The sequence below is a fragment of the Mizuhopecten yessoensis genome, unplaced genomic scaffold (assembly GCF_002113885.1).
Source record: "Mizuhopecten yessoensis strain PY_sf001 unplaced genomic scaffold, ASM211388v2 scaffold10771, whole genome shotgun sequence".
In the NCBI taxonomy this organism is placed as follows: Eukaryota; Metazoa; Mollusca; class Bivalvia; order Pectinida; family Pectinidae; genus Mizuhopecten; species Mizuhopecten yessoensis.
This window is the reverse complement of record NW_018408713.1, coordinates 1,897,218-1,921,703: the sequence shown is the minus strand read 5'-3', so window position 1 is coordinate 1,921,703 and position 24,486 is coordinate 1,897,218. Positions and strand designations below refer to the sequence as shown.

At 37.4% G+C, this 24,486-nt stretch overlaps 1 protein-coding gene across 1 annotated transcript in view; it reads right to left on the bottom strand.

The window, feature by feature from the left end:
* LOC110462356 (alpha-1,6-mannosyl-glycoprotein 2-beta-N-acetylglucosaminyltransferase-like) overlaps positions 1 to 24,486 on the bottom strand; it is a 53,667-nt gene that overhangs the window by 6,674 nt on the left and 22,507 nt on the right. Inside the window, exons 2-9 of the mRNA XM_021516290.1 lie at positions 22,319 to 22,461; positions 13,036 to 14,455; positions 11,566 to 11,663; positions 8,891 to 8,990; positions 7,709 to 7,839; positions 3,264 to 3,339; positions 2,467 to 2,556; positions 1,143 to 1,267 (exon numbers count right to left, since the gene is read on the bottom strand). Coding sequence (XP_021371965.1) covers positions 1,143 to 1,267; positions 2,467 to 2,556; positions 3,264 to 3,339; positions 7,709 to 7,839; positions 8,891 to 8,990; positions 11,566 to 11,663; positions 13,036 to 13,656 — 1,241 coding nt within the window. The 5' untranslated portion in view covers positions 13,657 to 14,455; positions 22,319 to 22,461. The remainder of the gene's footprint in view (positions 1 to 1,142; positions 1,268 to 2,466; positions 2,557 to 3,263; positions 3,340 to 7,708; positions 7,840 to 8,890; positions 8,991 to 11,565; positions 11,664 to 13,035; positions 14,456 to 22,318; positions 22,462 to 24,486) is intronic.

Below are 24,486 nucleotides of genomic sequence, written 5' to 3'. Positions count from 1 at the left end.
GTACACTTTACAGTACACCTGCTATACAGTACACCTGTTATACAGTAGACCTGCTATACAGTACACCTGCTATACAGTACACCTGCTATACAGTACACCTGCTTAGTACACCTGCTAACAGTACACCTGCTTTACAGTACACCTGCTTTACAGTATACTATACAGTACACTATACAGTACACTTGCTATATAGTACACTATACAGTACACCTGCTATACAGTACACTATACAGTACACCTGCTATACAGTACACTTTACAGTACACCTGCTTTACAGTACACCTGCTTTACAGTATACTATACAGTACACTATACAGTACACCTGCTATATAATACACCTGCTATACAGTACACTATACAGTACACCTGCTATACAGTTCACTTTACAGTACACTATACAGTACACCTGCTATATAGTACACCTGCTATACAGTACACCTGCTATATAGTACACCTGCTATATAGTACACCTGCTATATAGTACACTTTACAGTACACCTGCTATATAGTGCACCTGCTATACAGTACGCTTTACAGTACACTATACAGTACACCTGCTATACAGTACACCTGTTATACAGTACACCTGCTTTACAGTGCACTTTACAGTACACCTGCTTTACAGTACACTTTACAGTACACCTGCTTTACAGTACACCTGCTATACATGTACAGTACACCTGCTATACAGTACACCTGCTATACATGTACAGTACACCTGATAAACAGTACACCTGCTATACATGTACAGTACACCTGCTATACAGTACACCTGCTATACATGTACAGTACACTTTACAGTACACCTGCTATACATGTACAGTACACCTGCTATACATGTACAGTACACCTGCTATACAGTACACCTGCTATACATGTACAGTACACTTTACAGTACACCTGCTATACATGTACAGTGCACCTGCTATACATGTACAGTACACTTTACATTACACTTTACAGTACACCTGCTATACATGTACAGTACACTTTACAGTACACCTGCATTATAGTACACTTTACAGTACACCAGCTATACAGTACACCTGCTATACATGTACAGTTCACCTGCTATACAGTACACGTTTCCTCATAATTAACAAGTAAATGAAATTTCACGGAAATTTTTCTATACTACTAACCAGTCACCCATGTGGAACACGCGAGTGGCCTTCATCTTCATCACCTGGACCTTGTTAGAGATACACTTCATACTCAAATGTTGGAGCGTCCAGTCCCAGTTATAGTCGTCAAAGTCACAGAACTCCTGTTAAAACAACATCAGTACAGAAATTAGATACAACAAGGCAAAGTACCGAAGGCAATCCATAGTCTCCCACCGGAAATACTTGTTTTTATTTAAATCTACCAAGCATTACCTCTATCTCAGGATATAGGTCACAGTGACTTACTTCTTGTACTCCCCTCTCCACCATTCAAGATATACTTGCATACCATATTTGGTTACTCCTAGCGAAGTCATATAGAAGATCTTGTATACCTCAGATAAACTTATTTTAAAGATAAGGTCAAAAGTCAAAACATAGGTCACAATGACCTACTTCTTGTACTTAAGCCTCCGCCATCCAATGATTTACTTTCATATTAAATCAGTTTACTCCAGGTGAAATAGTTCTTAAGATACGCCAAAGACAAATATTTTTTCAAAGGTTGAGATCAAAGGTCAAAGCAAAGGTCCAAGTGACCTACCAGGTACTTTTTGTACTTGACAATCTGCCATCTCAAGATGTACTAGCATATAGACAATCTGGTTACTCCAGGTGAAATAGTATAGATGATATGCCCTGTACAAACTTTTCAAAAGTAGAGGTCAAAGGTCAAACCATAGGTCACAGTGACATACTTTTTGTACCTGACACTCCAGTATTCACACATGTACTTGTATACCATATCTGGTTACTCCAAGTGAAAAAGTATAGAAGATATGCCCCGGACAAACATTTTGGAAGAAAGGTCAGACTTAAATTAAACAAAACAAACTGATATACATTGTAATGTTTCACTGAAAAAAACCTGACGATTGTTTAAAATTTGAATAATTTAGTTAGTTGTATATCAAGAGCTACCATCAATCTTGATAATATCAACACAAGAATACCAAAGGTGTTAAAAAGAAGGACATGTATGTATAGGTATTCGCTAGGTAATGCCCTCTCCTTACATAGCAACAGAAAAATATGTTTACGATTTACAAAAAATGAACACACACATTTGCCATGCTAATGTAGTGGACACTCAATAATCCAGCCCCTGTTGTTCCCAGCCAATGGGGCTGGGCTATCAGACCGCTGGATTACAGGAACAAATTCTGTTCAGAAAACACATCACAACATCCCCTTAAAAGCTTACTGCATATTGGAACAACTGGATTAGTGATGACTGAATTTACAAGACTTGACTGTATAGTACAATATTGCTTCTTAATTTGTTTCCATTTATACTTACCCGAGCACACTTTTTAATTTCATTCCACAAATCTCTTGCAAACGTCATACCCATGTTATGTCTAGAGGAGATGAAGGTTGCCAACTCCACCTGAAATATATCCATCATAAAATGTCAGAGGTTAGACTCAGATCCAGGGGTCATAAGGTCAGTAACTCAGTAGGATAAGTATTCAAGGTCAGGGGGTCAAAATCAAATGCACAGCAGGATAGGTATTCAAGGTCAGAGGTCAACATCTAATGTCAGCATCAACATTCAAGGTTAGCAGGTCACCATCTTCAGTAAAGAGAGGGAATTCAAGATATTTAAGGATTAACTTGAATATATTTTTCATGCTATGGAGATATAACACAAAAAACCGGAGTTAACTCTAAATAAACCGCGAAGCGGTTTATGATGAGAGTACACTCCGTTTTTTTGTGTTATAGCTCCACAACATGAAAAATATATTTAACTTAATCCTTATAATTTAATCTACTATACACAATCCCTGTGGAAATCCACTTTTATTGATGGACTCTTTTCTCTTAGAAATTATTGCGCTGCAGTATCAGCCAATCAAAAGCGATGTTACAAACGGCGACGTCATTTTTTACGTTATGGGCTGATAACATAAATTTTTAAGCCAATGAAAATGCTTGTTACAAGCAAGATTAAATTCAATGTTAGAGGATAATTATTTTCAGTCTAAAGTAGTTCAAGGTCAGAGATCAACAACTTATGTGAGCAAGAGTGGAGTACAAGGTCAGAGGTCACCTCATAAAGACAATGAAAAGGATAAACGAAAGGGTACAAACCTTGCCAGAGTTCACCACAAAACTTTGGGTTTTATCATAATTCCCAGCAGTCAGCATTCTGCATTCTTTGCAATCCCTGCAACAGAAACCAGTTCAATGTATTATTTCTCTGATTTAACATGTAATTCTGTCATCATGCATATGGACACATTGGTAAGTAAAATGGAACTTTACCAAAACTCTTCGAAGGCTATTGTAAATAAGAAAAAAAATACCACAGCCTTGAAAAACATAAAGACAAATTAAATCTTAAAATTGTCAAAAAATTGAAACAAGAGACCCCACTCCGGCATTCCCCTGAAAGATGCTGGGAAAATGAAAGAAAATCAAATCTTCAAATAAAAACTAAAAAAAAAAGAAAAAAAAAAGAGGCCCAATGGGCCTGCATCGCTCACCTGGTATAAATCTCACACTTGTAATCTTAATAGTGGACTAAATAACAGCTACAGGCAGAAAATCAGTGTTTGATTCATAAGAACCTATTAAAACATGTAAACATATGACGCCTGTGACCTGAATGTCGAACAAGGACATTAGGTTGAAAGTGGGAAAAGGTCATTCATTTGAACAAACTTGGTAGCCCTTCATCCCAGCATGCTACAGGCCCAATTTCAGTACTCTTGGCCATTTGGTTATTGAGAAGAAGTTGTTTGAAGATTTTAAGACATTTGATCCCTGTGACCTTGAAAGTTGGTCAAGGTCATTCATTCAAAAAAACTCGGCCTTTTGGTTATCGAGAATAAGTTGTTTGAAGATTTTATCACATTTGACCCCTGTGACCTTGAAAGTTGGTCAAGGTCATTCATTCGAAAAAACTTGGTAGCCCTTTATCCCAGCATGCTACAGGCCCAATATCAGTACCCTGGGCCTTTTGGTTATTGAGAAGAAGTTGTTTGAAGATTTTAAGACATTTGACCCCTGTGACCTTGGAAGTGGGTCAAGGTAATTCATTTGAACAAACTTGGTAGCCCTTCATCCCAGCATGCTACTGGCCAAATATCATCTGTCTGGGCCTCTTGGTTATTGAGAAGAAGTTGTTTAAAGTAAAAAGTTGACGCCAGACGGACGGACGACGGACAATGCACCATGACATAAGCTCACTTGGCCCTTCGGGCCAGGTGAGCTAATGATTGAAAGTCAAACGACATTAAAACATATAGACATCAAACCTCCCACACCCACCCCAGGCCTGTCACCACCCTCTATATACGATACAGAGGTAAAAACCAAGTGCTACAAAAGGATATGCTTCCACCACTTTCTCAGCTTTAACCTTTGGTCAGTTCATGAAGTAAACTGACCTCAGTACTGGTGACCTCTGAGAGAGTAAAACTGACCGCAGTACTAGTGAACGCTGAGAGAGTAACACTGACCACAGTACTAGTGACCACTGAGAGAGGTAAACTGACAACAGTAATGGTGACCACTGAGAGAGGTAAACTGACCACAGTACTATTGACAACTGAGAGGTAATTATAAACTGACCACAGTACTGATGACTACTGAGACAGTTAAACTGACAACAGTAATGGTGACTACTGAGAGAGGTAAACTGACAACAGTACTATTGACAACTGAGAGGTAATTATAAACTGACCACAGTACTGATGACTACTGAGACAGTTAAACTGACCTCAGTACTGATGACCACTGAGACAGTTAAACTGACAACAGTACTGATGACTACTGAGAGAGGTAAACTGACCATAGTATTGGTGACCACTGAGAGAGGTAAACTGACAACAGTAATGGTGACCACTGAGAGAGGTAAACTGACCATAGTATTGGTGACTACTGAGAGAGTTATACTGACCACAGGACTGGTGACCACTGATAGAGGTAAACTGACCACAGTACTGGTGACCACTTATAGAGGTAAACTGACCACAGTATTGGTGACCACTGATAGAGGTTAACTGACCACAGTACTGGTGACCACTGATAGAGGTAAACTGACCACAGTACTGGTGACCACTGATAGAGGTAAACTGACCACAGTACCTGTGACCACTGAGAGAGGTAAACTGACCACAGTACTGGTGACCACTTAGAGAGGTAAACTGACCACAGTATTGGTGACCACAGAGAGGTAAACTGACCACAGTATTGGTTACCACTTATAGAGGTAAACTGACAACAGTACTGGTGACCACTGATAGAGGTAAACTGACCATAGTATTGGTGACCACTGATAGAGGTAAACTGACCACAGTACCTGTGACCACTGAGAGAGGTAAACTGACCACAGTATTGATGACCACTGAGAGAGGTAAACTGACCACTAACTGACCACAGTACTGGTGACCACTGATAGAGTTAAACTGACCACAGTACTGGTGACCACTGAGAGGTAGTAATTATAAACTGACCTCAGCAATGGTGACCACTGAAAGAGAGATAAACTGACCACAGTACTGGTGACCACTGAGACAGGTAAACTTACCACAGTACTGGTGACCACTGAGAGGGAATTATAAACTGACCACAGGAATGGTGACCACTGAAAGAGAGATAAACTGACCACAGTACTGGTGACCACTGAGACAGGTAAACTGACCACAGTACTGCACTGTGAGTTAAACTGACCACAGTACTGGTGACCACTGAGAGAGATAAACTGACAACAGTAATGGTGACCACTGAGAGAGGTAAACTGACCACAGAATTGGAGACCACTGAGAGAGTTATACTGACCACAGTATTGGTGACCACGGAGAGAGTTATACTGACCACAGTATTGGTGACCACGGAGAGAGTTATACTGACCACAGTATTGGTGACCACGGAGAGAGTTATACTGACCACAGTATTGGTGACCACTGATAGAGGGAAACTGACCACAGTACTGGTGACCACTGAGAGAGGTATACTGACCACAGTATTGGTGACCACAGAGAGAGTTATACTGACCACTGTATTGGTGACCACTGATAGAGGTAAACTGACCACAGTACTGGTGACTACTGAGAGAGTTATACTGACAACAGTAATGGTGACCACTGAGAGGTAAACTGACCACAGTACTGGTGACCACTTATAGAGGTAAACTGACCACAGTATTGGTGACCACTGATAGAGGTAAACTGACCACAGTATTGGTGACCACTTATAGAGGTAAACTGACACCAGTACTGGTGACCACTGATAGAGGTAAACTGACCACAGGAATGGTGACCACTGAGAGAGGTAAACTGAGCACAGTATTGGTGACCACTGATAGAGGGAAACTGACCACAGTACTGGTGACCACTGAGAGAGGTATACTGACCACAGAATTGGTGACCACTGAGATAGGTAAACTGACCACAGTATTGATGACCACTGAGAGAGGTAAACTGACCACTAACTGACCACAGTACTGGTGACCACTGATAGAGAGATTAATTGACCACAGTACTGGTGACCACTGAAAGAGGTAAACTGACCACAGTACTAGTGACCCCTGATAGAAAGATTAACTGTCCACAGTACTACTGACCACTATGAGAGGTATACTGAGAGAGGTAAACTGACCACAGTATTGGTGACCACTGATAGAGGGAAACTGACCACAGTACTGGTGACCACTGAGAGAGGTATACTGACCACAGTATTGGTGACCACAGAGAGAGTTATACTGACCACTGTATTGGTGACCACTGATAGAGGTAAACTGACCACAGTATTGGTGACCACTGAGAGAGTTATACTGACCACAGAATTGGTGACCACTGAGAGAGGTAAACTGACCACAGTATTGGTGACCACTGATAGAGGTAAACTGACCACAGTACTGGTGACCACTGAGAGAGGTAAACTGACCACAGTACAGGTGACCACTGAGAGAGATAAACTGACAACAGTAATGGTGACCACTGAGAGGTAAACTGACCACAGTACTGGTGACCACTGAAAGAGGTAAACTGACCACAGTACTGATGACTACTGAGACAGGTAACTGACCACAGTACTGGTGACCACTGAGAGGTAATTATAAACTGACCACAGGAATGGTGACCACTGAAAGAGAGATAAACTGACCACAGTAATGGTGACCACTGAGAGAGGTAAACTGACCACAGTACTGGTAACCACTGATAGAGGTAAACTGACTACAGTACTGGTGACCACTGAGAGAGGTAAACTGACCACAGTACTGGTGACCACTGAGACAGGTAAACTGACCACAGTACTGGTGACCACTGAGACAGGTAAACTGACCACAGTACTGCACTGTTAGTTAAACTGACCACAGTACTGGTGACCACTGAGAGGTAAACTGACCACAGTACTGGTGACCACTGATAGAGATTAATTGACCACAGTACTGGTGACCACTGAAAGAGGTAAACTGACCACAGTACTAGTGACCACTGATAGAAAGATTAACTGTCCACAGTACTACTGACCACTATGAGAGATATACTGACCACAGTACTACTGACCCCTGTGAGAGGTATACTGACCTTTTCTTTAAGTTATTCATCATTTGTATAACAGTGATGATGTCTGGAGCCACGTAGTAATCCTCCTCCAGCAGCAATACATGGCCCGTGTAGTTCTTCATCACTTCTAGCTTATCAAACACACGGTCCAACTGTCAACATCAAATATTTCAGGATACAGAACCTTGAAATCTTATAATAGACACATTATAAATAATCTACCACTTTGCAAAACTTCATGTATGATCAATATAATGTACAATTTTGTTGTTTTCCGTAATGGATATTGACAGTTGTCTCCTAGATATAAATGCTAATGAAAAGCTTTCCTTATTTCGGGAATTACTTGTTGAAATTTTTGATCTTCAAAGAAGCAAATTTTCAAACAATATCTTTTATCTTTATTAAATGTTTTTCTGATCAATCATATACTTTCCACAATTACCCCTCTGCAGTTCACTTAATATCATGAAAAGAATATGGCTCCAAATACTAACACACAGATCTTTCTCTGTATTTATTTAAACCATTAATGTTTTATACGAATGAAGTTTTAATCCTTTAACCTGCGTTAATATTGCTGTCTAACCTAATGAAGCCTGACAGTGCTATACTTCAGCTCGTCACCAATAGGTCGTCAAGCTTTATTAAGTAATTACACTCTTCTGACGCCATTTTATGAAATTCTTAGAACAATTAAGTCACTGACTTAAGCATTGTCACTAACAGAGGTGACGTCACGATTGTTGTCACCTGACAAAATGGTGTCAAAGCATTTATAAAGTCTGGAAACAGACGCATTGTCATCTTTACACATAGCAATGGGAGGCTTCACAGCCGCACTGTCATCCTTACACATAGCAATGCGAGGCTTCACAGCCGAACTGTCATCTTGACACATAGCACTGGGAGGCTTCACAGCCGGACTGTCATCTTTACTCATAGCAATGGGAGGCTTCCCAGCCGCACTGTCATCCTTACACATAGCAATGGGAGGCTTCACAGCCGCACTGTCATCTTTACACATAGCAATGGGAGGCTTCACAGCAAGTGGAAATAGGTGTCAAAGCATTGATAAAGTCCCATATTGATGGTGATGGGGATGGTGATAAAAATGAAGAATCGATAGAATTTTCAAAACTATCACACAGGACAAGTATAGAGAATACAGATACAGGGTGACTATTTCACCGATGTACTTACTTTCCATAACCAGTGGTGCTTGGTCTGACAATACTTCGGCTCTCTGTAATGTCCGTATTTGTCTGGAAATGCTGCATTATTGCATTTTTTCTTTAAAGCTCTGCAATGGTAAGGGAGAATGCAATAAAGGATAATGCTATATGCATTTATTCATTGTATGGCTATACAATAAGGGGAGCCCGATAGTCTGGTACTAGTGAAATCTCCAGCTGGACTACTGCAGGGCTAGACAATAAGTGTAGCGTGATAGTCTGATACTAGTGGAATCTCCAGCTGGATTACTGCAGGGCTAGACAATAAGGGGAGCCCGATAGTCTGATACTAATAGAATCTCCAGCTGGACTACTGTAGGGCTAGACAATAAGGGTAGCGTGATAGTCTGATACTAGTGGAATCTCCGGCTGGACTACTGCAGGGCTAGACAATAAGGGTAGCCCGATAGTCTGATACTCGTGAAATCTCCAGCTGGACTACTGTAGGGCTAGACAATAAGGGTAGCCCGATAGTCTGATACTAGTGGAATCTCCAGCTGGACTACTGCAGGGCTAGACAATACGGGTAGCCTGATAGTCTGAGACTAGTGAAATCTCCAGCTCGACTACTGCAGGGCTAGACAATAAGGGTAGCCTGATAGTCTGATACTCGTGAAATCTCCAGCTGGACTACTGTAGGGCTAGACAATAAGGGTAGACCGATAGTCTGATACTAGTGGAATCTCCAGCTGGACTACTGCAGGGCTAGACAATACGGGTAGCCTGATAGTCTGAGACTAGTGAAGTCTCCAGATGGACTACTGCAGGGCTAGACCATAAGGGTAGCCCGATAGTCTGATACTAGTGAAATCTCCAGCTGGACTACTGCGCGCAGAGCTAGGCAATAAGGGTAGCCCATTAGTCTGATACTAGTGAAATCTCCAGCTGGACTACTGCAGGGCTAGACAATAAGGGGAGCCTGATAGACTGAGACTAGTGAAATCTCCAGCTGGAGTACTGCAGGACTAGACAATAAGGGTAGCCCGATAGTCTGAGACTAGTGAAATCTCCAGCTGGACTACTGCAGGACTAGACAATAAGGGTAGCCCGATAGTCTAAGACTAATGAAATCTCCAGCTGGACTACTACAGGGCTAGACAATAAGGGGAGCCTGATAGTCTGAGACTAGTGAAATCTCCAGCTGGACTACTGCAGGACTAGACAATAAGGGTAGCCTGATAGTCTGAGACTAGTGAAATCTCCATCTGGACTACTGCAGGGCTAGACAATAAGGGTAGGCCTGATAGTCTGAGACTAGTGAAATCTCCATCTGGACTACTGCAGGGCTAGACAATAAGGGTAGGCCTGATAGTCTGAGACTAGTGAAATCTCCAGCTGGACTAGTGCAGGGCTAGACAATAAGGGTAGCCCGATAGTCTAAGACTAGTGAAATCTCCAGCTGGACTACTGCAAGGCTAGACAATAAGGATAGCCTGATAGTCTGAGACTAATGAAATCTCCAGCTGGACTACTGCTGGGCTAGACATTAAGGGTAGCCCGATAGTCTGATACTGGTGGAATCTCCAGCTGGACTACTGCAGGGCTAGGCAATAAGGGGAGCCTGATAGACTGAGATTAGTGAAATCTCCAGCTGGACTACTGCAGAGCTAGACAATAAGGAGAGCCTGATAGACTGAGACTAGTGAAATCTCCAGCTGGACTACTGCGCGCAGGGCTAGACAATAAGGGGAGCCTGATAGTCTGAGACTAGTGAAATCTCCATCTGGACTACTGCAGGGCTAGACAATAAGGAGAGCCTGATAGACTGAGACTAGTGAAATCTCCAGCGGGACTACTGCAGGGCTAGACAATAAGGGTAGGCCTGATAGTCTGAGACTAGTGAAATCTCCATCTGGACTACTGCAGGGCTAGACAATAAGGGGAGCCCGATAGTCTGAGACCAGTGAAATCTCCAGCTGGACTACTGCAGGACTAGACAATAAGGGGAGCCCGATAGTCTGAGACCAGTGAAATCTCCAGCTGGACTACTGCAGGGCTAGACAATAAGGGTATTCTGATAGTCTGAGACTAGTGAAACCTCCAGCTGGACTACTGCAGGGCTAGACAATAAGGGTAGCCCTATATGCTAAGACTAGTGAAATCTCCAGCTGGACTACTGCAGGGCTAGGCAATAAGGGGAGCCTGATAGACTGAGATTAGTGAAATCTCCAGCTGGACTACTGCAGGGCTAGACAATAAGGGTAGCCTGATAGTCTGAGACTAATGAAATCTCCAGCTGGACTACTGCAGTGCTAGACAATAAGGGTATTCTGATAGTCTGAGACTAGTGAAATCTCCAGCTGGACTAGTGGTTCTCAAAACTACTAGCCAGATTGGCTGGTCACAATTTGATAATGCTAATCTTGTTAAATAATATTGGGTAAGTTGAATCTGCACATGGACTAGTAAAAATTGGAAACTACTAACCGAACTGACAAGTGGTATTCAAAATTAATTTCTTGCCTTAGTATGGTAATATGAATCTCCTTGCATTGCCATGCCCAATATGATTGTTAATTAGTATCTAGAATTAATTAATTAATTAATTAATTGAAAGGTAAACAAGAAATTACTTATTCCTTGTTACTTTCTATACTGATATACTAAACACTATTAAATTCAATCAAAAAGAAATCCTCTTACTCTTCCTTTTTCACGTCCCGTGGACAGTCGTTGGGATCCTGACCAGGAAATTCTTTGGGATGTAATTGAAGTGTAATAGGAAAATATATTTGCATTACCTGAAAGAAATCAAGAAACTTGTACATTATTTTTTTTAAATAAATTTGTCTGTGTACTGGATCAGTAAACATACAATCACTACAAAGTACAAGGATTGATACAATAAACAGAAACATTTTATTTGTTGAAAGTAAAAGTTGACTCAGTGGCGACGGATGCTGTACCACAGAATAAGCTCGATCATTATCACAGGTCCCTTGGACCAGGTGAGTTTTAAATAAATACCATAGGACAACTCATTTAAAGAACCCAATCTTCTGGTACTAAACCTTTCATAATGGACTATTCCAACCATTGAATCGGAAGGGTTCAAATGTCTCTTCAGGGGTGAATGAGTACATCGTTATTTATTCTAAAAGCAATTATTTATTCTAAAAGCAATTTTAATAAAACTCACTGCTGATGATACTCTAATAGCTCCAAGGAAATAGTTTCAAGTCACATTTCAAAAATTTATTTATACACGTACGTGTACAAATAACTAACATTTCCTAAATGAGAGGCTATATTTGCGTCAATTATGCTACAGGCAATGTATTCCGCTATAGTTTGAATTACCAAGTTATTTTGAAATTCAATCATTTCCTGATAACATTCAACATCTGTATATTGAACCAAACTTAAAAAATTATTTTCAAATTATTATTTTATATTTTATAGTCTATACTGATGCATAACTTTTAAAAATTAGAAATATTGATCGAAACATAAATGGAAGAATAAAATAATATATTAGATATTTAAAACACTAAATCAAGCACGCTTTTTCAAAATAACATTCAACATCTGTATATTGAACCAAATTTAAACATTTATTTTGAAATTATTATTTTATATTTTATAGTCTACACTGATGCATATGACTTTTAAAAATTAGAAATATTGATCAAAACATAAATGGAAGAATAAAATATTATATTAGATATTTAAAACACTAAATCAAACAAGCTTATCAAACAAATGGTCCAAAATAGAAATATTACAACAACATTAGTTCTATTTTGGTGAGGTTATTTTTATGAGGTGAAAACTCCCACAGAGCGTGAAGAAATTGTCAGAAATCATGATCAATTATTTACTCAACCAGTTGAATTTTTATACCTGGACAGGGATATAATGTCAATATACTAGAGATCATCTACATTTCACTCTAAATTTCTCAGACTGTCAGACTGACTTAGTTTGATCGTACTTTTATGCGAGGATAAACATGTACATATTTTGCATTTTTACAGTGTTATGTTATAAATAATTTCTATATATACATAAATAATATGGGATAGCTACAAAAGTTGGATATATATATATACATATGGCAAATATATACCGCAATTTACATGAATTACCAAACACAAAACTAAAAATACTTACCGGACAAAAATCCACTGAATGTATGATTTTATTCAATTCATCCGAATAAACATCATGACTAAATATTAACAGCGAGTCTTTGATTTGATTTACTTTTCGTAAAGAATCTATCAGTATCTGGAGGTATTGCGATCTGTCATGAACTTGTACCACTATAACCAAGCTATCCGCCTTGAGTTTCAGGCCAAACTTATTAAGGTTGTGTATAAACTGTTCCCGATTGGCTCGTTCAATTTCAAGATGAATCTGAGTCAGGTTGCTCTCCTCAATATCACGGTGAAGGAATGTTTTGTTATATTGGTTGATGGGTATAAAAACCTCTAATCCGCTGGAATCATTGGCGTTTTTGGCATCACTGAGCTCGGACAAGTGTGTTTGCACATGTGCCGTGTCTCCCCAGTTGCCTTGGTGACGGAGCTTTCGGAGCAGTGATATGTTTATTTCGTCACCGTTTCGCGGTTCAAAATGCATCAGCACATGCATGTTGAGGAAGACAAAAAGAACGAGAATGACCATGAACAGGGTTCTGATAAGTCGGGTTGGGTGAACCTTCATTTCTCCAAGTGTCCCTAACAATGACTGATTTGCTCGCTTTTTTTTCTTATACGTGAATGACTGCATTGAACACAGAGCTTTCTTCTCTATCTCACTTGCACACCTCGAATAAGCACATTGTATCTGCCTGCAATCATTAACATGCTACGCAATTTGTGTATTTGGTTTTTAATTTTCTTCAGTGAAAAACACCACAGATAAGAATGGATGGCTCGTAAAAGATGATATTCAAATATTCCCTGGCTCTAATCTCCAGATGATGACGTGAAAAGTTGCCTTGCAGTGTATTTCACTCAATGACAACCATGTAAATTCGCCAAATGACCCCTGGGCTACTTCTTACTCAAAATTTGCAATTCATTAAGTTGCAACATGACCATAAATCACAGTATAATTGCCTTGGATTCATACATATATCATCAGACACAGGTATATGGAGATTGTCTAGATTAATTTAAAGCAAATGCCCTTAGTTCCTTTCAGGTGCAGGTACCAAGGAGCTATAGGTTATCCCCAGAAAGTGTGACAATCTCCAGGAGCCTTAGACGACATGCAGGTTCGGAGGGTATGGCAGTACATATGGTCTACAGCCATGTATATAGATTTGTCAGTCACTGTCGTGTAACAGCTGTCCTAGGATAATAGACTAGGAAGATCCCATGGATTATAACTCGATGAATTGTTGATGAAGGGATATGGCGATTATGAGAATATGACCACAGTTTGTCAATAAACATGTGACACTGATTGCTTAGCTGGTCTGCATTGAAGTTTTGTTGGCTGTGTCCCTTTGTAAATGACTTGTTGCTAGCTCATCCATTCCTATTCATTCCCAGCTGACACTACACAGAACATGGCAATAATTCTGAAATAAAGCGAAAACAAGTTATGCAAAGAAAAAACATATTTTTGAGACATACATATATAAATATATTTTCTGGTGAATAATGAAAGCACTTAGCTGTAGGTCATTGCAAGAATTTCCACAATTTACAACGAGTTGGTTCACTAAGGTTATCTATTGCATATTTACAGATTTACATTCGATAGGCATATTGGAAATTCTGATGATTTCACTGGTTTGTGAAATCTAGAACTTAAGCCACAGGCTTACTATATATGTATACAGATATATTTATACATTATATAGTATAATATACATGTATAATGACTAATACCCTGACATAAAGTCAGAGAAGGGGAAAAACTATGACATAAAAATTAGTTGAACTAAAAAGTAAATTGCAACTGCCCAACTACCCATTGGGTACCAACCATTTGACCAAATTTCATAAATATCGACAGAGAAGTTAAGCAGTATTATCATCACTTCAAATAAAATTTACAAAAAATACATTTTATAAAAGGGGGCATAACTCCTGTTGAAATAGTCAGTAATCACAAGCACACAACTACTTGCATAAAGAGTACTTCATGACCATGCATAACAATTTTAAGTTTCATTGATATCAGTGAAGAAGGCACGTAACAGTTCTCCGGACAAAACCTTATAGAAAGATATCAGAAAAGGGACATAACTCATAAAAAATCATCACAATTAAAAATAATTAAATCATTGAAGATACTGGTCATGTGTCAAATAAGCAGCGGTTCATCAAATAAACAATCTAATTAAAATTATATCTTGGCATCGCTCCCATTTACTGATATGTAGCGAGACATATCAGTAAACGGGAACGATGCCAAGATATAATTTTAAGTAGATTGCCAGACAAACTTCGTTCCACAGACAGAAAGATGGATGGACAGATGGACGTACACTTTAAATGATTCCAGCATATATAGTTAACCCTCCCCCACTTCATGTCACTGCGGGGAGCTTGAGTACAATAGACAACTAAAACATACTAAGATAATGAATGAGAAAGTTCTTTCTCAAATGTATGTGCACTTATGTGTCTTTATTTCTTTACAAACAAAATTTTAAGTTTTCTTTTCCCTTTTGTTTTGTTCATGCTTCTTATACAGGAATTAAACAGTCAATAATGATGAAATACCAGACATTGTTTAATTTAAAAAGTTTGACAAATACAATACCATACAATAAATCTAAGTTCACTTTCAAACGAATTTGATACCTGAAGACATATGCCCTTAGCTTTGGGTCAGGTGAGATAGAAGTCTATGAAAATAGCTGAACCAGTGAAATTTGAGTTGAGACTAGTACGTTCAGTACATCATCTAGCTCAGGGCCAAATTACAGACGTCTGTCCACATTTTTTGTCCATTTGTGTTAGAATTTGTGACCATTTGAAGAAAAAGCAGTATTCAGTGAGTTTAAATATGTTTGAGAATATTAAGTTAAAACTGTTATTTAAAAAAGACCCCACAAAATTAGAAGCTTAAAATGTTGGACTAAGATGTCTTGCAACTTTTTTGCAACTTTATTTGCAAGCACACAATACCTTTAAGTTAAGGAGGCCTGTGCATGAAAACATGTCAAAAGTAGGGGGTGGGCTTAATGTATATACCCCAACTCAAACCAGACTGTGTGTGTGTGTGAGAGAGATTAAGTAGCAGTGGATCTGATGGAAAAGTCCTCTACAGCAGAGTGGACAAACAGCCCAGTACAAACATCATGATGAACTCCTCCCTGTCCCCTGGCCGAGACATACCAGAGTCTATAACAAGAGGCCCAATGGGCCTGAATCGCTCACCTGGTATTAATTTCACACTTGTTATCTTAAAAGTGGACTACAATACAACTACAGGCAGAATATTGGTGTTTGATTAATAAGAACCTATTAAAATATTTAAACATATGACACCCGTGACCTTGAATATCAAACAAGGATATTAGGTTGAACAGAATTTATAGTCTTCCAACCCAGCATGCTTCTAGCAAAATATCATTACCCTGGACTTTTTGGTTATACAGAACAAATCATTTAAAGATTTAAACATATATTGACCACGGTGACCTTGAATATGGGCGAAGATTATTCATTTAAACAAACTTGGTAACCCTTCATCCCTGCATGTAAATGGCCAAATGTCATCACCCTAGGCCTCTTGGTTATTCAGAAATAGTTGTGTAAAAGTTTTAAACTTATTTGACCCCTGTGACCTTGAATATAAGTCAAGGTCATTTATTTGAACAAACTTGGTAGCCCTTCATCCCAGCATGTTACTGGTCAAATATCATTACCCTAGGCCTCTTGGTTATTCAGAAATAGTTGTGTAAAAGTTTTAACCTTATTTGACCCCTGTGACCTTGAATATAAGTCAAGGTCATTTATTTGAACAAACTTGGTAGCCTTTCACCCCAGCATGTTACTGGCTAAATATCATCACCCTAGGCCTCTTGGGTATTCATAAGAAGTTGTTTAAAAGATTTTAACATATTTGACTCCTGTGACCTTGAAAATGGATGAAGGTCATTTATTTGAACAAACTTGGTAGCCTTTCACCCCAGCATGTTACTGGCTAAATATCACCACCCTAGGCCTCTCGGTTATTCAGAAGAAGTTGCTTAAAGATTTTAACATATTTGACCCCTATGACCTTGAAAATTAATGAAGGTCATTTATTTGTTTAAACTTGGTAGCCCTCCATCCCAGCATGCTTCTGGCCAAATATCATAACCCTAGGCCTTTTGCTTACTGAGAAGAAGTTGTTTAAAAGTAAAAAGTTGACGCCGGACGCCGCACGATGCCATAAGCTCACTTGGGGGCCAGGTGAACTAAAAATGGTAGTTTCTACTCCTGCTTAACGTTCAGCAATTTGGGAGTGGGACGACTGGTTCGCCCGTTGTCAATATAATGTGACCGGGTCGGGTGTCCTGCTAGGTGTCTTCGGCAGTATGTTTCAGTGAGGTAGCACTATAAAGTCGGCATCAGTTCTGCGCTATCACACGGAGACAAACACGAACATATCGCAGCCTCCCAAAACACATACGCATACACTACACGCATGCATCTTGCACAAAGGAAAGGCCGTCCTTAAATGACCATAGCTTGTGATAGGACGTTAAACAATACTAAACCAAACCAAACTTACAAATAAAAGAATTCACTAATTCTATCACACTGATCTATCAGATAGAAATGTTCTGCCACTGAAGCATGTATTGATCATATAATCGGGCCAAACAAATATAATTTGTGTTTCTAGTGTAACTGCTGGAGAAAAAAGACAGGTACTTATGTTTCGTATCCGTCATTTAATTTTACATCAAGCTACAATAGGTACGTACAATAGGTGTAGTGTGATACACATGTTCATATCAATATCATTCCGTACTAAGTTGAAGCAAAACAATTCCTGGTGGCAGCAAAAAAGTATCATATTTATTATACTGCCTGTTTGAGCGACCAACTTGTATAAAGGTTTTTTTTATATTTAACACTGTATACTTATTCTGAAGCTGTCCAGATCAAACCCTGACTTATAACATATTGCCTGTTTCCAATATCAACAGAAAAAAATTGTAGACTTATATACATCATAAACCTGTAGGTGTGTTTTGTATAGTACCTAAGAAAACTGATACTGACCTTAAGTTTTGGATTTTTACTGAAAACATTTTTCAAATCAGAAATTGATGGTCCCATGGATATCATTATAATTATATACAGATGTATATACATTACATTACATTTACATTAGCTTAAAATCTAATGTTAAATGAAATTCACACAAAAAAAATGCCCATATATATTTATAGAGTTGAAATATCAATATACCCTTTATAAAGTTTTCAAAGGCGAGTCTATCTCTCTTATTTCATCTTTTTTGATTTTAAAAAAAGAAGTCCTACTAGGTATGGCTTTTTTTTCAGAAATATTTTCTAGAATCTATAGTCATGTCAGATAAAATAGTTTCCAATGTGTAGGTACAGGTTTTGGCAGTGGTCTGGGATCATTGATACTGAAATTCATTTAATTAGGTGCTAGCTAGCATTTTGAAAGAAAATCAATCTGATAATTTTCAGCACCTTTGTTCGGGTATTAAACATCAGAAGTTTTGTTTGACAGTTGTTAAATCCTATACAACAGCTACATGTACAAATCATGAAGCTCAGAAAACTCCAAATGAGAAAAATATAGCTAGTCGAGCCCCAAGTTTTCAAGGACTAACCTACACACACAATGTATGTATAGTATCCAAGGACCTTGCATTTGGGATAAAGAAAAGGTTGAAGATATCGACGGTTATTGTTATATACAGAGGATTGTTGTAGACAGGTAGTAGATAAAGACAGGTTGTAGATAAAGACAGTTGATTGTTATAGACAGTTGATTATTATAGACAGATGATTGTTATAGACAGGTTGGAGATATAGATAGTTGACTGTTATAGACAGGTGGTTATAATATAGACATTTGTTATGGAGGGTTGTTTTAGTTATAGACAGACAGTTATTAAAGACAGGTTGTATATATAGATAGTTGATTGTATAGACAGATAATTATAATATAGACATTTGTTATGGAGGGTTGTTTAAATTATAGACAGACAGTTATTATAGACAGGTTCTAGATATAGATAGTTGGTTGAAATAGACAGGTGGTAGTTATTGAGGGTTGTTGTTGTTATAGACAGGTTGTAGAAATAGACAGTTGGTTGATATAGACAGGTGGTAGTTATTGAGGGTTGTTGTTATAGACAGACAGTTGTTAAAGACAGGTTGTAGATATAGACAGTTGGTTGGTATAGTCAGGTGGTAGTTACAGACAGTTGGTGGATATAGACAGGTGGTAGTTATTGAGGGTTGTTGTTGTTATAGACAGACAGTTGTTATAGACAGGTTGTAGTTACAGACAGTTGGTTGATATAGACAGGTGGTAGTTACAGACAGTTGGTGGATATAGACAGGTGGTAGTTATTAAGGGTTGTTGTTGTTATAACCAGACAGTTGTTATAGACAGGTTGTAGATATAGACAGTTGGTCGATATAGTCAGGTGGTAGTTACAGACAGTCGGTTGTAATATACCAGTAATATAGATAGATGGTTTAGTTATATATAATGCATGTGGTAGTTATAGACAGTCGGTTGTTATAGACCAGTAATATAGATAGATGGTAGTTATATATAAAACATGTGGTAGTTATAGACAGGTGGTAGTTATAGACAGTCGGTTGTAATATACCAGTAATATAGAGTATAGATAGATGGTAGTTATATATAATACATGTGGTAGTTACAGACAGTTGGTTGTAATATACCAGTAATATAGATAGATGGTTTAGTTATATATAATGCATGTGGTAGTTATAGACAGTCGGTTGTTATAGACCAGTAATATAGATAGATGGTAGTTATATATAAAACATGTGGTAGTTATAGACAGGTGGTAGTTATAGACAGTCGGTTGTAATATACCAGTAATATAGAGTATAGATAGATGGTAGTTATATATAATACATGTGGTAGTTATAGACAGTTGGTTGTAATATACCAGTAATATAGATAGATGGTTTAGTTATATATAATACATGTGGTAGTTATAGACAGTCGGTTGTAATATACCAGTAATATAGATAGATGGTTTAGTTATATATAATACATGTGGTAGTTACAGACAGTCGGTTGTAATATACCAGTAATATAGATAGATGGTTTAGTTATATATAATGCATGTGGTAGTTATAGACAGTCGGTTGTTATAGACCAGTAATATAGATAGATGGTAGTTATATATAAAACATGTGGTAGTTATAGACAGGTGGTAGTTATAGACAGTCGGTTGTAATATACCAGTAATATAGAGTATAGATAGATGGTAGTTATATATAATACATGTGGTAGTTATAGACAGTTGGTTGTAATATACCAGTAATATAGATAGATGGTTTAGTTATATATAATACATGTGGTAGTTATAGACAGTCGGTTGTAATATACCAGTAATATAGATAGATGGTTTAGTTATATATAATACATGTGGTAGTTATAGACAGTCGGTTGTAATATACCAGTAATATAGATAGATGGTTTAGTTATATATAATGCATGTGGTAGTTATAGACAGTCGGTTGTTATAGACCAGTAATATAGATAGATGGTAGTTATATATAAAACATGTGGTAGTTATAGACAGGTGGTAGTTATAGACAGTCGGTTGTAATATACCAGTAATATAGAATATAGATAGATGGTAGTTATATATAATACATGTGGTAGTTATAGACAGTCGGTTGTAATATACCAGTAATATAGATAGATGGTAGTTATATATAATACATGTGGTAGTTATATATAGACAGGTGGTAGTTACAGACAGTCGGTTGTAATATACCAGTAATATAGATAGATGGTAGTTAAATATAATACATGTGGTAGTTACAGACAGTCGGTTGTAATATACCAGTAATATAGATAGATGGTAGTTAAATATAATACATGTGGTAGTTACAGACAGGTGGTTGTAATATACGAGTAATATATAGATAGATGGTAGTTATATATAATACATGTGGTAGTTATAGACAGGTGGTTGGAATATACCAGTAATATATAGATAGATGGTCGTTATATATAATACATGTGGTAGTTATAGACAGTCGGATGTAATATACCAGTAATATATAGATAGACGGTAGTTATATACAATACATGTGGTAGTTATAGACAGGTGGTTGGAATATACCAGTAATATATAGATAGACGGTAGTTATATACAATACATGTGGTAGTTATAGACAGGTGGTTGGAATATACCAGTAATATATAGATAGACGGTAGTTATATACAATACATGTGGTAGTTATAGACAGGTGGTAGTTACTGACAGTCGGTTGTAATATACCAGTAATATAGAGATAGATGGTAGTTATATACAATACATGTGGTAGTTATAGACAGGTGGTTGTAATATACCAGTAATATAGAGATAGATGGTAGTTATATACAATACATGTGGTAGTTACAGACAGGTGGTTGTAATATACCAGTAATATAGAGATAGATGGTAGTTATATACAATACATGTGGTAGTTATAGACAGGTGGTAGTTACTGACAGTCGGTTGTAATATACCAGTAATATAGAGATAGATGGTAGTTATATACAATACATGTGGTAGTTATAGACAGGTGGTTGGAATATACCAGTAATATATAGATAGATGGTCGTTATATATAATACATGTGGTAGTTATAGACAGTCGGTTGGAATATACCAGTAATATAGATAGATGGCAGTTAAATATAATACATGTGGTAGTTACATACAGGTGGTTGTAATATACGAGTAATATATATATAGATGGTAGTTATATATAATACATGTGGTAGACAGGTGGTTGTAATATACCAGTAATATAGACAGATGGTAGTTAAATATAATACATGCGGTAGTTACAGACAGGTGGTTGTAATATACCAGTAATATAGAGTATAGATAGATGGTAGTTATATATAATACATGTGGTAGTTACAGACAGTCGGTCATTGTTGTTGCTCTTCACAAGATCTGCAGTTGTCAGTTGCTTAATATTATTCTTTTACTAATTAGGAACCCTAATGGGATCAGCACTGTATTGCATGAACATCCAAATTCCCCTTGTCCTTATATTTACTTATATTATCTCATATAAGCTAAGGACAGTTGTAAAAGGACAAGGTATGGGTTCTTAATTAGTCAAATAGGCATATTGTTGCAAGCATTGCTCCAGGGAACCTAAGTAAAACTGAGTTCTCGTGTACTGACTGTACTTAAGAGTCTTTAGCCCAAACTAATGAAGCCAATAATATAATACTCACAGCAAAGATTATATTCAACAAATGAATGGTCCAGGAAGTCCAAGGAATGACGAGTAATCAATATAGAGGCCCATTTAGTCAGCTTGCAGTCTCCACAGTCCACGAAATAATACACACCTCCATCATGGCCAGTAGACAACCCCCTAAAAAGAATAGCAAAGGAAGAGACTTTATGAGCAGAGCTAATCTGTGTATGAACACCCTAACATAATTAACAACCGAAGACTGGACCTTTAACAGTCGCGATAACGTGATTAGTGAATTTAGGCTAAAACAGACTGATTAAACCAGCACATGGCTAATTAAAAATTAACTTTCCGTTCTCATGTTGTCTAGAACAGATAAAGCCTTAGGAAACATGTGTGAAGTATGCAGACTTACATGTACATTGTACTATAAATGTTTAAACACGGTAAATGTACTTAAATCACGTGAAACATATGTACATCACCGCAAATAATGATGGACATGTATATATAAAACAGTATAAAATTATAAAACTTAATTAAACCATTACGACTGACTTACAATTGATTTATTATAAAATTGTAGGATACATTATTTTGTTCACATTAATAAACATTTTAATAACAAATTAAAATCAGAGATTTTGTGCCTTAATTAATATAAGCTTACTTCTCATGCCTATAAAATTATACTGCATACATTGATTTAATGTGAAAGACTACAACATTTTATTTTTTCCCTCTGCTTTTTCTTTATTTGTTATGACACCTGATTGGTCGATTTGAAAGTCAACAACTATGGATTGGTCAATTTGAAAGTCAACAAAAAGATAGCTATCTATAAGCTAATAGTTGACTTGCTATTTTCATAACCCCCTTCAAATTATAAAAACTTTCTTCAGATATACAAGAATTTTTAAATAAAACAGGTAGACTTCCCCTTTTTGTCATTAAAAATGAGTCCTGTAACAACTACAAATAGCACATTACACAGGAATTTCTATTTTTGTCATAACCATCAATGTTCAATCCGAGTGTTGCTTCTGTGTGATGAAGTCAAAAATTATGCATTTAATATACCGGTTTATTGTGCATGTGGAACTCTTCAGTATGTTTATAAGTATTAGGTAGCATACATATCGTACACCCTTAAATACTAAGTATTGTGGAACTCTTCAGTATGTTTATAAGTATTAGGTAGCATCTTACTGTACGCCCTTAAATACTAAGTATTGTGGAACTCTTCAGTATGTTTATAAGTATTAGGTAGCATACATATCTTACACCCTTAAATACTAAGTATTGTGGAACTCTTCAGAATGTTTATAAGTATTAGGTAGCATACATACTGTACGCCATTAAATACTAAGTATTGTGGAACTCTTCAGAATGTTTATAAGTATTAGGTAGCATACATATCTTACACCCTTAAATACTAAGTATTGTGGAACTCTTCAGTATGTTTATAAGCATTAGGTAGCATACATATCGTACACCCTTAAATACTAAGTCTGCAGTAACCTGATATGCATAATCTTTGTTTTCCTACTCAAGTTTATCTACTGATCAAGTTTAGTAAATATAAGCTGCCCATAGTGACAGCATGCATACATGTATGTGACATTTGGTGAAGAGGGTATTAATATCTATATGAACTGCATCCCCAGTCAATTTGAAAAATATCCTTAAACCGGTTAAATTTAGATACTATATAACTTCTGTCCATGTTGGTAGATATGAACACTACACATCCAGTAGGATATATCATTGGAAGTGAAAAAGTTATCAAATGAATGTGTAATTTTATGACACTAAAACAGATTGGTATGTAAAGTTAACTCATTCACCCCTGAAAACACATTTGAAATCTTCCAATTCACAGGTTGGAATATAGGTCATTATGAAATTTCAGGGGTGAATGAATTAATTTTTGACAATCTGTGTTTGTCATCATTTACAATATCTAATCAATGCGGTAAGTGAATTGCAGGAAAGGAAATCAAGTTGAAACTGGCTCCGGAATATTTTTTTATGTATACCTATCCACAGGAGCCCCTAATTTATACAGATGGGGGAAAGGGGACGGGTGTTATCTTCTTTATGTTTATTCATTTTACAAACAAAATTTCATCCTCTTGTGAACAGTTCTTCAAGTTGTCAGATCTTGTCGGTTTTCTCATGTTTATCAAGTTGGAGGGGTGG